Below are 14,575 nucleotides of genomic sequence, written 5' to 3'. Positions count from 1 at the left end.
TGCAACATACTGTCCATCTCACCATCTCTCATCACTCATCATCTAATTACAAGAGTGGCAGTGGAATTCATATGATGAATAAAATGAAAATGGCATACTTGCCATGTTTATTGACATCTCTAGAAGAACCAGCAAAATCCTTAATAGGCACAGAATTAAATGAATCTTGTAGCCCCTCATGAGACGCAACAGCTTACTGAGTTTGATAAATAATAATTTGATAGAAAATATAACGTGTTTGGATAATTCCCTTTTACAAAAAATTTTGTGTAAGGGTCAGCTTGAAAATTTCTTGCTGTGGCAGTGAAAGACTTCTTTATTGATGTGGTCCTATTTTACATCAATTCATTTTGTCAGGTGTGTTTCCAGTGAGTATATTCTGTCTACAAAATATGATTCTGGAAAGTATGCCCTTCGCTATAATCTCCCTAAGCTTCCAAATACCCGATTTCCCCAGTTTCCAAAACACCTTTGCGTATTGATGCATTGCTTGGGATCCAATCCATGGATCTTCATGTGTAATTTTTTTCCACACCCCATTGATAGAGAAGATTTTTGTAATACCTATCAGTCATTATTTTGTTATTATTTTACCTTTTGCAAGGCAATCAGTAAGGAGAAGAATCCCTCTTGCATCCTAGTAAACACTAGCTATGGTGTTTGGCCTACTTTTTATTCGGCTTTCATTGCCATTTCATTTCCATAAATAGTAGCTGTGCATCTCATCCAGTGGATCAATGCACAGTATTACTTAAATTCTTTTTAAAATGGTTCGCACATTACTGGAGTCACATCTGTAAAATAGGTTGAATGTGAAACTATTTCAAAGTCCTGCTTGTGCATGAATTTGCTTTTTGTCAGCGTTGAAAAAATATAACAGCCATTGTGCACAAAGTTTTTTTCATTATTTTTTTATGTAAAATAACCTGTATTTCTTCTTCTGGTGTACTTATGTGTTCAGCTGTTTTATGCACCGTAAATTGATGATTGAAGTGTGCAATTTCTCGGTGTTTTAATCTGTGGTCACATTTCTGGGAAATCATTATTGTCATGGATCATTTTAAAGAGAAGTAAAAGCACGTTTGAGTTCAGTCACCTACTTCCTAACTGTAGAAAATCAAGGAGCAGACTTGCAGAGAGAGAGAGAGAGAGAGAGAGAGAGAGAGAGAGAGAGAGAGAGAGAGAGCACTAATTCTGCTGCTTAAAATGTGTGCAATATAAACAAATCAGTCTGCAGATAAAATTCAATACTTTACTTCTGGTGTTTGTAACATGTACTAACATAACAAAAACAAAATATCATTTACATGCCTATGTGAGAATTTCTTGTCTTCGCTCTCATATTGAGCATGTGGCTCTTGTAATGTTTCTACAAAATATGTGACACTGATCACGCAGGTAGCTGTCATCAAACAATTGCATAATGCGTATATTTGGAACTTAGAATAAAACTATTACATTAATCGTGTTTGTCAGTAGTCGTGCTCCTTAAATTATGCTCTATTTTAATACAAATTTGAAACTTATCAGACAACTTGTGTTTTTCCTCAAGCACCTTCTTTCGGGAGTATTTTACCAAACAAGTGATGTCTATCCACAATGCTGAGTATCTGATCAGCAGAGTCCAATTTTAACTCACTGCTGCTTGGAATCTGTCTTGTTTGGTCACCAGGCAGTGCATACTAAAGGTCCCGTGGCCTCACTGCCCAATTTTTTGGAGAAAATTAATCATTTCCGGTTTTGAAAGTTATAACACTGTCTAGGAATATGACTTTAAATGTGCATGGTTGTACAGAGCTAGAAATAATAGGTAATTGGCATAAGATTGTGTGGATTTTTGAACATTTGACAAATACAGTTTTTGTGAGTGCTTCATTAAACCGTATTCTGTGTGTTACAAACTGGCACAGATATTTTCTTTCAATGTTTATGTTCCACTCTGGTCTGCTGTGCATAATTAAGAACTTACATCACAGTACTGTGCACAGAATCTGTTTGCTTTACATTGTTAACAAAGGTGGCCTAAAAATCATTTGTTGCTGTACCTTCACAGTAAATGATGAAGTCCTACTAAGCAAAACAGTTTAATAACCAAAATTTATATGTATTACAGTTAGTGACAATTTAGCCACTGTAGTGCTGTTTTGTGATTCCTTTTTTTATGTATCTTTCACTAATTTTAAATTCATCCAGCGTGTCTTTACAGTAGGTTTGGTCTACTATGTTTCAGTGCAACTCTGTGAACTTTTTATGTGTGTTTTAATGTTTAACCCATTCAGATATAGTATTGCATTCACTTTTTCCTACTGAATGTAGTAGTGTTAGGTATCCAGCTTCCCCGACTAAACATTTCATAGATCAGGGTTTCCTAAGCAGTCTGTCACAATGTATTAGCATTGGTTCTTCCTGTGGTGTTTGTTGCAAATTTTGGTCTGTCCTGAGACTTAAGCTTTATAAATTTATGGTACAGAGCATTCTGGTTTTTAACGTGAGTTGTAATAGTTCATGATAAATTTTAAGATAGTCTGTATAAGTTGGTTTCGAGATAGTCTGTACAGTTTGATGCCTACAGTAACAGGCAACTATCTGTTGCCAGTAATGTGAGTCATTGTACAAAGCTGGAACAGTGACTAGCTTGCGAAGTTTTATGAAGCACTATATTCATATTTTGAATGGAAGTAAAACAAAAAGTTTTAAAAATGTGAATAGGCCTACAAATGGCTTCTTTTGTGCCCTGCATTTCATCAGTGTTCAGACTCTGTGAGACCTTAAACCATTCCTGCCGTCAGGTCTCCATTGGCCATGTCATAATTAACAGTGGGTTTATTGCAGCAATGCGGGGTGTACCTGTAGTAAGAACCAACAGAAAAGTTGAATAGCCGCTGTGGCAACTAGGATGCAAACATCAGTTCTGCCAACACACTGATGTCACAGCATAATTTTGCAGTCCAAGTTGCATCGTACCAAAATAACTGTGAAACAGACCCCTACAGCTGACATGTTTTATGTGGTGAACATGCATATAGCTTCATAATGTTCAGTAATTGATGATACTTTGTTGCACTAATTGTTGGGTAGCAAAGGCTGATGGATGGGTGTTGAAGGAAATACACTGTGGCCTAAAATCTTCACATTTCTGACTGCTGGGTGAGCTGAGGCTAGTATATTGCAGTGAGTGAGTTTGTAGCAAATATGCAGAGGATACCTTCTGTACTTGCCTCTTTGGCTGCCATTTCTGCTGCTCCCAGCTACTGTTACTTGGATCTCAGTCTCGGCACCACATAGTAGCTGCATTGGTAGAAATTTGGATTGTTGCTACACACGAAATGGAGCAGAGAAATTGCTGGCTGTCATCTTGTGTGCTATATCCCTGTGTATGGGATCGATGATTTTGAATCTACCTTTTTCATTTTGGGAATTACAGAATCATATCTGACTGGACTCCCGAGAACCATTTATTCAACTGATCAATAGGGGGAGCTTGAAACCTAATACTCATTGTATTAATGCATTGAGTTTTCTCTTTTTGTAAAAAATAATTGTAGATTATGAGGCATTATCATAATAATATGGATGATTGTGGTACCAGAAAGACATTTAAAGAGGCTGCAACATCGTCAGTTGCCAATATACAGTTTCTAAGCTTTTTGTTGTTAGAAATTACAAAATGTTACTTATGAGTAGAAAAGTTTTGTAATGTAATCTAATGTGTGTTGTGCACATGTGGTTTTCATACGTCAGAAAGTCCTCCATAGATCTAGTGATGAGACATATATGTGAAGTCTGGTTTGGAAATATATCAGCTTGATTAATTACAGAGGAGAACATTTGTAATTCCAGCTAAGAAAAAGATGATCTAGACTTTGTGTTAGGAAACCTTGAGAGTGATCATAGTAAGGTCGTAGAATTAGTCTTACTCATTAATGCTAACAATGGCTACATTGAAGTAGGAACAGAAATATCAATAAAACCGTAAGTAAATGGTAACAAAATCTCCAATTTTGATTGACATATATATTGTGAAGATAAGTGTGTTGTAGGTGATGGTGGCATATTTATTGCTATAAATATACAATCATTTCTAATGGAGTCATTACAGATTCCAAATGTGTAATAATTTTGTATGCATCAAAGGTGGGTCAAAAATGATTTGTAGATCACTTGTCTTGGGAACTGCAGTGACAGAACATTTCAGAGAAAACTTGGAGAGTACAGTACTCAAATTTCCTGAGCATGATGTGGTAGATATTTCAACTCTGCAGTGTATAATATGTGCCAGGGACAGAAACTTGTTTGGGACTGTTATAAATGTCTTTTCTGAAGATTCCTGAACAAAAATGGTTAAAGACCCAAACGTCTTAGATCTCCTAGTAACTAAAAGATACAAACATTTGAATTCAGTTAAAATAGAGCAAGGAATTGATGATCATAATGCTGAGATTGCATCAAATACTACAGTTTTTTGAAGACTGTTAAAAAAAGATAAGAAAATATTTCTGCTTAACAAGTACAATGACAAACAAGTTGTAGATTAACTGCCCCTGCAGCTGAAACTTTGGACTATCAGTGGATAAAATTCAAGGGTATTCTACAGTTTCCTTGTGCATGCATGTGCCATGAAATGCTGTGAGGAATTAAACAGAGCTGCTGTGTTAGAAAGTTGTTACGGAAGCAAAGATAGCTTCATCACAAATTTTAATGAAGTCGAAGCTGTGTTGATGAGCGAAGCCAAAATTATCATAACAAGAGCAATACAAAAACCATTCAGTGAATTCAAAAGTGAAATTTTATGCATCAGTCAAATGAGAAATCTTAATTTTTTGTATTTCATAAAGTTGGTAAAAGCATAATGACATTAAAACATAGGATGGTGAAAGATCAAAATACTGAATTCTGCCTACAAGAATTGTTTCATTATGGAAAATCGTACTGCAGTTTCTCTTCTCAGTCATCACACAATCATCACAATTACAGAAATGGAGATAGGTGATTGTAAAATAGAAAAATCGGCTAAACTCACTCACCTGAAGAAAGGCTCCTGGATGTGATAAGATGCCTTTGCTGTAGCAACAACTGTTAACTGCATTGGGCAAATGCAAGTTGCTACAAATCTATATTGCTGACCTCATTCTATTAGAGAGTCATAGAATTTGTTGTATGCACCTTACAAACATAAATTGTCCTCTTCAGGAATCCACATGTATTCTGCAAACATCAATCCTTCAAACCTCAGCTTGCTGTGTTTGTAAATGAGCTCCAGAAGGCAGTAGATATTAGCATACAGGTTGAGGTCATATTCCTTTTCTTCTGGAGAGTGTTCAGTGCAGTTCCTCAGTATCCCCTGGTGAGCGAAATAAGAGCTTACAGAACAGCTTTGTAATTAAATGGGGACTCCGGTGGAGATAGAACTAAGCACCTCATACTTATTGGAGAGAGATTTTCTGATATTGAACTGTCTTCAAGTCACCCTTAGGTAATGTTAAAAGGCCATTACTATTCATATTTGGTGTGTGTGTGTGTGTGTGTGTGTGTGTGTGTGTGTGTGTGTGTGTGTGTGTGTAACTTGCTAAATAATATTATAGGCTGTGTGAGACTTTTCATGATTATGATGGTGTTACTAAGGAACTAGCAGTGCTGTGAACTGTTAGTGAGCTACAACGTAACCTGTGAAGGCTTGACTCATGGAGCAGGAATTTGCTGTTGACCTTCAATGTTACATATGTAATGTGTTGTGCATAAATAGGTAGAAAGACCTATTATACAAGTAGTTATAAATACCTGGAAACAGTTGCAGTTGTTAAATATCTAGAAACTTTCATCTGGATTAGCTTAAAGTGGCACAACCAATATAAAACTAATTGTAGGGAAGGTAGATGCCAGACTGAGAGATTCAACTAGCTGTTGAGAACTGCGTGTAAGTCTGGAATCTTTACTAGTTAAGATTGATGGGCGATGTAGAGATTGAAAAGAGATCTGCGTGTTCCACGAGTTTTTTAGAAAGTATGAGAGCATCACAAAGATATTTATCCAGCTCCAGTGATATATATAGTAGTAGACAGGTTTTGTATTTAAAGAAGAGGCTTACTTTTAATATTTTAAGAAGGTTCAAGCAACATTTTACTTGATTTTACATTGTATTGTCAGTGACAAAAATACGGATGCAGCAAGACCACTAAACAATGCGACAACCTAAGTTGAAGTATCCAGCTTCAACTAGTTTGCCATTTACATTTGTCAGGTATGTGATCAAAGATAAGAGTAGTGATTAGACAATTCTTGTAAGGAAAAATATTTCAGTATATTTAGGACTGGAATCAAGAGTGTCAAATTTTACCTGATTTAGAATGTAGGTATTGTATCACATCAATCAACTTTGAGGCTAGCAATTGCCTAGGAGGCCATGCACAAGTGCATTGCTGTGCATTAAAACCCAGGTGTTTTGCTGGAATATTTGTTTTCTGGTATATCCACCCATAGTGACTTTCATTTCCACTATATATTCGTACACAACTGCTGAAGTAAATGAGCATATGACTAATACTATTTCCTTTCTTGCAGAAGTATGTACCTTCGGTCTGTAATTATTTTAAATTCAACTGTATCTTATTTCCTATATTGATAAAATTTCTATTACCTGAACTGAAAAGCACCATAAGCAGAAACTACCTCCAAACCGAGAGAGCCTAAATGATTTTCTGTGTGGTGTTGATTGCTTGACATTCTCATTCAGTATATAACAACTAATTTCAAACATTAAATTTCCAGTAATCCTTGGACGATCTCACTATGTGCTGTTTACATTAGCAGCAGCAATGCAGCCAAGGATGCTTGTTACATTTGATGAAGAGCTGAATCCACTGCCTGTTGCTGTTAGAGTTGGTCTGGTAAGCACCTAGAGTTTCCATCGCTGATGTGACATTTTGAAAACTAATATTCAACTTGTTAAGCTAGAATTTATTTTCAGTAAAATACTGTAAATAGAGTCTGAATGTAGTGCTTAGTTAAGAATATTTTTGACTGTATTGTGCTTTCACAATGTGGCACTCTGTGAAAAATATTTTAAACTGCTTATCAAAACTTTAGGACCTAATTGGAACAATAGATATCTTAGTAAATGTTTCAGTAAACAATTTTAATAATATTTAGAACTGGGTTCTTTGGCTATGTGACACAACATAATTTTTCTTTGATTAGATAGCATTTATTAGTATACCATGGTCAGTTCATTTCGGCCACTATAGCTATAGATAACTGCAGTTAACTAAAGAAAAATGTTGATAAAGTATAACAGTTTTGGTGTGTACAGGAAGGTGTGCTTCTTTTTGATCAATACATACTAAAAGAATCTTCTGAACTGTTAACTAAAAACTTTGAGCTACAAAATCCAACTTTTCTCAAATTTTATTCTGTTGATTCGCAAGATTCTCAACCAGACCAGACAAGGACACTAATTTTTATTATGATTATTGCATACATGACTTGTGATAGAAAAATGATAAATTGCAGCATGGAAGGTATTACAAAACCATGACATTTACTAAATCTCTCTGTTAAGGTATTTAACGTCAACTTAATCACAACTGCTTTTGATACATCAAACTCACAAGCACTCTGTCATACATGTGCTACTAACATCGCCTGTAATTTAACCTTTTAACTGCTTCTGAATATATATAACCAGCATTTGGTACACATACTATTTGTTTGGAAAGACGTACTGTGAATGTAAGAACCATCTCACCTCAATAGGGGTGAGAGTAAGTGTGGTGAAAAAGATGGCAACATATGACATCTAGGCTTCCCAGCATGACCAGTGGGTTGTGCCGGTAGTATTGGTACGTGTTCCATGGGGTGTATGTGCAGATGGCCATGGCTGAGGAAGGGGGGGGGGGGCAGGAGGAGAGGGGTGGTGAAAGGGGAGGGGGGATGAAATGGACAGATAGTGAGAGAAGAAGAGGGACAGACAAAGAGAAGGGAGCAGGCGATGGACAGAGAGAGATGCACAATTTATGTGCTGTATGTGTACGCAGATGAAGCCATGGATGTGTTTGTGTTTGTGTTTTACTCACAGAAGAGCTTCAAGCAGTTATTAGTCATATTAGTAACAGCATTACTACAGTAGTGAAAATCAGTATAAAGGCATTGTTATTTATAGGAAAATTAACATTATCAGTTGGAATTGTTGCGTACAGTGTGCATTCAGTAATACAAGATCCAGTAACTGACAGATGCAGTCAAATGGTATCACATTTGATTTCAGGAGTACAGTATATAACAAGACATCAACAATGAAGGTGTTAGATGGTGGAACTTGGTATAAAGACATTCAGCTCTGTGCAGTGTTAGTGTGTACGTAGGTGTCTTTCCTACAGATAGGAAACATATAATATTAGTGACAGTGCATATTGTGTACATAAATCACAATTGTGACATAGCCACATTTCATGTGATGGAAAACAAAAATTGGTGCATAGAAGGCAATGGGCCTCTCTAATCATCGAATCACCAAGAAGTTGAACCATTCAAGTACAGTGATTTATGGTTTCATTAGATTCAGCACACAGTATGGACAGAATGGAAAATGTGGGCAAAGTAAAAAATTACCTGAGACATTGAAATGATTACTTCTGCACCAAGCAAGAGCCATAAGCTGTTATTCTTCCCAACTTGTTGTTGATTTACAGTTGCCAGTAACTGCCAGATGTGTACAACAAATTTTGTCAAATGAAGACGTCTTGCATTCTAGAAATGATTGCAGAAACCTGCTGTAACACCCAAACATTAACAAGCTAGATTGAAATTTGCTGAAAAACATATGACATGGAGTTGTGAACGGGATAAAGTGATCTACAGTGATGAGAAGTAGTTTAGCAGGTAAGAATGGGTGTGCAGAAATTTTGGTGGTGGAAGTGTTATTATTCGGAGTGCATTCTGCTGTAAAGATAAATCACACATTGTTTGGGTGAACATTGGAATGAACTGTAATATGTACACTGAGATGCTAAACACAGACTGGGTTATAATGTGTGAGGACATATGGGATGAAAGTTCTTTTTCAACAAAGATGCATCTGTGCAGGTTTCTGTAGAACAAAAAAGTGGTTTGAAGATAAAGATAGTGATTTCTTCCACTGTGCAGAACATAGACTTGGTTTGAACCCTGTGGAAAACCAATGGGGAATATTTGCAAGGCGTTTTTGTTGCAGTGGAAGGCAATTCGAGGCTGTATGTGAACTGAAGAGCAATATGAGAAGAATGGGCAACAATTTCACTGCAAGAACCACAAATCCGAACAAAATCAGTGCCAAAGAGAATTTTTGAGGTAATCAGGAAGAACAGAAGTTGGACAAAGTACTAACAGTGCAATAACACAACAGGACAGCAAATACCATTTTCCATCCAGGAGTTGCAAATGCTTTATTTTGTTACTTATGTTATGAAAGAAACTATGTAACTCTGTCATGATTGTTTATGTTTTGATATGTATCTACTACTTTTAAAGTAAATTCAATACATATACGCTTCAGACACTGTATGTTACTTCCATATGAAGCCTGCCTTTATACTAATTCCCACTACTGTATTGTTCATAAGTGGTAGAAATAGCTTTATTCATTTTCTTTCATACCTTTCACCAGAATTACAGTGCAGGAATGTTTAGGAAGCTGTTCATAGATGTACTACTCAGTTTGCCAGATGAGGAAGTAGAAATGTTACTTATGATCAGTGATAGTGAGGAAGAATTTAATTTTCCTTGGTCTTCTGATGAGGATAGGACCAAGAAAATAGTTCTTTGTGTTTACTGTGCTGAACTTCCTGGAGTGAAACTATGAAACTAATGATGGTGATGGAACAGACAGAGTTACCCTTCAGCCTGTCGACAGTTTTTAGTAGGTGGGAAGGGAACTGTGTCCTGTAACACTCAACATTGATTCATAAAAATCTGGTGTAAGTTTCACACTTGCAAATAGCTGGGGGGGGGGGGGGGGGGAAGAAGAGACTGCCAAGTATCATAAATACAGTGTGTAGAATGTTAACAATCAAGGAAACAGTTGTTTAATGTCTAGAGAGATACAAATATGCATGAAATGTATTGTTTCTTGGCAGGAACTCTGTTGTGTCAGGAATGGAGATGTTGAACTATACATATTGATAGTAGAGGACAAAGAGATTCTCTTCTCCATGCTCCAATTTTTGGTAAGCTAATATCTGTTGTTCCACCATATTCTACACCTTTGTGATGACATTCTTCCTCAAGGGAACAGGCTGTTCAAGATACAGTCAGTTGCTGGGTGGGTAAAAGGAAGGTTCAGATGTGCTCTTAAACCATTTAAAAATAAGTTTATTGTTGAAAGCCTCTGCCTGTTGTGAGGGCATCTGGCTTTCAAGCAGTACATTCCATAAAAAATAAGTCACTTTGTAGTTTAACTGTTTGTTCTGTGCTGCTGTGGAACAGAATATATACTGATTGTTCACTTTACACAGGTGCAGTGACTGATATAACAACTAGTGAAGGCTAGATGGGAAAAATTAAACCAATACAATAACACTTCTGGAACTTCATTTGGGATGAAGGCACATCCTATATGTAGACAGCTGGTACACAATTCCAAATCTATTCCAGTATTTTCATAACACAAGAAGTAATGCAATTTACAAGGTGTGATCAAAAAGTACTGTGAACAATGGTATTAGGAACAAAATAATATGCCTAAGTGGAATTTGATTTGATCTCCTTCAGAGTACTGTCCTTTGCTAGCAATGCACTTATCCCAATGTCCCATTTTTCTGGTCTCTTTCTACGTACATCATTTCGCAAATGTTGCAGTACATCCTTTTAAAATTTGGCATTTACAGTTGTTCCCCTTGGAACAAACTCTTATCGCCCTGCACCATCAGTATCAAAAAATCCACGCGCATGACTTTGATATTCGATTTTGACTGACACGCCTGTTTTAGGGAGAGGATATTAACTTCTTTTCCATTGGGAAGTCTGGAGTTTTGTCTCAGGGCCACACCCATAGACCTCAGTTTCATTTCCTCTTACAGATTTCTGCATGGAGTCCAGATCTCAATGAAGACAATCCTTTTACTCTGTCCAAACTGACACATGATTTTCCTTTCCCTCTATTCATCACTCAACGTCTGGCAACAAATTTTGCACTCATTCGTCTCACTTGCAAATTATTGATTAAAATGCTGTGCATGGACCCATACAAGATGCTAGGTACCTCAGTAAGCTCTCAAGTAGTTATTTGCCTGTTTAAACAATTTCTTTTTTTTGCCACTTTTTGCACATTTTTTTGTTTTTGGGGTTAATGGATGTCCCAAACGTTGCTCATCTTCTACGGAGTAATTTCCATTTTTAAATTGCTCTTACCACGTGTAAACAGTCTTCAGAGTTAACAGCATTATCTCCATACACAATTTTTGACATGTCATGTGTTTCTTTGATACTTTTTGAAACTTGAAACAGAACTCAATATTCACACATTTTTCGAAATCCATGATTCATGACAGACACAGGAAACACAATCTCAATCTAGTGTCTCTGAACACTGACAAGTCAGAATATGCTCCAACAGGACTCTGTGTGTCTCATTGTATCAGGCTATCGGACAAATCACGTAATTGCAGCAAATGGGTGGAGCATCAGCAGTTGTTGTTAAAAAATTGATTCACCCATTAATAAAAGACTCTAATGCAAGTTGCAGAGAGGAGACCTGAAAATCAGTTCAACAATCATACCAGTGGCACTGAAGTGTTATGAAGAGATGTGCGTACATTGTCCACATATCGTATTGTCGAAATGACATTTAGAAAAATGGGCCACCAGTGCTATCTCAGAAAACTGAACCAAAATGTGTGCTGGGTTACAGGGATGAGAGCACTAGACAACTGTAGCATAATACTGAGTTTATTTGAAAAACTATTATGTGGTGTAAAATACTTTTTTCTTTCACACTTTATATATGTTTGTATGGGTTTCGCATGTTACTTTCAAATTCCATATGGGGAAAAAAGTTTATCAATGTTACAGTTTCATCTGACTATTCATGAAATTCTAGAGAGAAGTGTGACCAAAGAGATCAAAACCAAAAGACTGCTGATCGGAAGCTGAAAATGCCTTGTACTTAACAAGGAAAGCATTTTTCAAGTATTTTTAATCATCTCAAAAAAAAAAAAAAAAAAAAAAAAAGGGGGGGGGGGGGAATCGATCATGATTTTTGGCAAACAGTGCTGTGTAGGACTGTGTACCATTCCATGTTTTGAAATGTGTACTGTACCTAAAAAAAATGATGAAATGTAACATTTTCCTCCTTCATGTAATGTTTTGTTACTGTCAGTAAGTAAATAAATAAAGAGACAAAATAGTGATGATAATTTAGAGAGGTAGGTGTGCCACATTGTGCAACATAAATGACCAGCATAGCAGGGACTGGCACTAGACATGCTATGTCACATGCAGCAAGTGCACATCTAGCATGAACTCAGCAGCAGAAATGTTAAAATGAGGGGGCATGTGTTTTGCATCACTTGCCTGTGCCAGTCTGCTGTGTGACAAATTGCTAGTGTACCTCAGACTTGATTTCCTTCATTGCAATAACTGATTACATTTGAAGAAGGTGAAGTAATAGTTCCTAACATATTGCAGTGCACAGGGCAAACAGCAATCATGATATTGTGTTGTGGCTTGTGCTGCACGGTCCAGTTGGAGAACATTCGTGTAGTTGTGTTCCCAGTGTATCCTGCTGCAGTTGTTATGTCCAGCAGCTTAGCTTTTCCTCCATTGTGGTCCATCAGAAAAAATTTTTGCTTTCACTGATTGTGCCAGGAGATGCTTCTCTGAAAAACTCGTAAAGTGTTATGAATCTAACTGAACTGTAACCATGAATTTTGGAAACCCTGCGTCTAAGTACCAGTCCTAATGCAGATATCCTACTAAAGCTGTAATATTCCTCTATCCCACAAATACTGGGACTACAGCGATGGAAACCAGAATTAAATATTTCATGACTTTGTAATGAAGAATTTCTGCTTTCATGAACCCATGTTTGGAAAGCGGACTCACATTCGGGAGGACAATGATCCAAATCCATGTCCGACCATCCAGATTTAGGTTTTCCACGATGCCCCTAAATGACTCCATGAAAATGGACAGCCGATTTCATTCCCCATCCTTTTGTATTCTGAACTTGCGCTGTTTGTAATGGCCATGCTTTCAGTGGGAAGTTAAACACTAAATCTTCCTTCGTTCCTTCCTTGTCGATGACTATCTTTAAACAAAACAGCTGTTTAGATGCGCTGAAAGCATTTATATATCTATAATCAAACTTTGTAAACCATTAATGTGATAATTTTCCATTTTATTTCAGGCTGTGGATGTTGTGGGTCAAGCAGGGAAACCGAAGACTATTACTGGGTTTCAGACACATACGACGCCAGTTCTGTTAGCGTATGGTGAACGAGCAGAATTGGCAACAGAAGAGTACATACCTCTGACACCAATTATGGAGGGTTTCGTGATTCTTAGGAAGAATCCAGACTTCCGTTCATAAATGGATTGTGTGAAGATTATTATTTGGAATTTTGGTTTCATGGAGAAAAAGCATTTTGATATATAGTGTGTCTCCATGTGCCATGCCAAAGATTTTTAGTATCTTGAGAGATGTGACATTTGTGTCTCATAAGGAGCAAGGCACAATGTGTGTTTCATAACTACAGTGAACATGACATGGAAAGGGTTCTGTTGCTAAATTTGAAGATGCAGATGAGTTGAGATATGTCGCTCATTTGAACCTCTTGATTAAGGGTCACACTGTTGTGAAGAAGAGTAAAGTGTTATCTGTAGAGCTGCTAAAAGTATTTGGCATGAGTTGCTTGTGTGAGTGGTTAAAAGCCTCTACTGTTGTAAAGAAGACAAATATTATCTATAGATTTACTTAAAGTAACTGGTGTGACTTGCTTGTGTGAGAGTAATGGAAATAAATATAAGTGTTTTGTACATTAATTTATAACTTCTTGCAAGTAAATGAGATGCTTGTAATAATAAAACTGATTCTTGTAAAATATTTCATTACCCATTTTTCAATTGGTGATTGTTTTTCTGTCGGTGACTGATTTGATTTAATTTTTGAAATATTTTTAGGAGTAAGTCAGTCCACATGTTTGCTGTTAGTAAAATGCTTAAGTTTTAATGAAATATTAATAAAATTACAGTAAAACCCCTTTTTAATAGGACTCTGGGGATCCAATTATTTTTTTTCCTTAAAAGAGGTTTTGCCCCAGCGTACATGAAAAGAGTGACCCAGAATCATAATTCAAGCATTTTTTGGTGATATAAGTGCTTAATTACAAAATTACCAATATCATGTGCTACATATTAAATGCAGTAAGTATACAATTTTTATACTTGTCACGGAACATATCTCTTATTTGAACAGGAAAAAAAAAGAAAAAGAAAAGTAGTAGTCTTGTTTAGTCCTTCAAGAATATTGCAGTGAAAGAAATCGTCACTCCAGCTGGTTGACACTAAGCGAGGATTGAGTCATCTACATTAAAATAGAAAAGAAATT

At 36.5% G+C, this 14,575-nt stretch overlaps 1 protein-coding gene across 2 annotated transcripts in view; it reads left to right on the top strand.

The window, feature by feature from the left end:
• The window catches only part of LOC124721110 (26S proteasome non-ATPase regulatory subunit 2), a 124,232-nt gene extending 110,161 nt beyond the window's left edge, over nucleotides 1-14,071 (top strand). For both annotated transcript variants that reach the window (XM_047245928.1, XM_047245927.1), the window contains exons 15-16: nucleotides 6,766-6,884; nucleotides 13,376-14,071. In XM_047245928.1, the coding sequence (XP_047101884.1) occupies nucleotides 6,766-6,884; nucleotides 13,376-13,558 (302 nt within the window). In that variant the 3' untranslated portion in view covers nucleotides 13,559-14,071. The remainder of the gene's footprint in view (nucleotides 1-6,765; nucleotides 6,885-13,375) is intronic.
• Nucleotides 14,072-14,575: the final 504 nt, after the last annotated feature.

Source organism: Schistocerca piceifrons, chromosome X (assembly GCF_021461385.2).
Source record: "Schistocerca piceifrons isolate TAMUIC-IGC-003096 chromosome X, iqSchPice1.1, whole genome shotgun sequence".
NCBI classification, from domain to species: Eukaryota; Metazoa; Arthropoda; class Insecta; order Orthoptera; family Acrididae; genus Schistocerca; species Schistocerca piceifrons.
The sequence above is the reverse complement of the archived record's forward strand: the minus strand, read 5'-3'. Positions and strand labels throughout refer to the sequence as shown.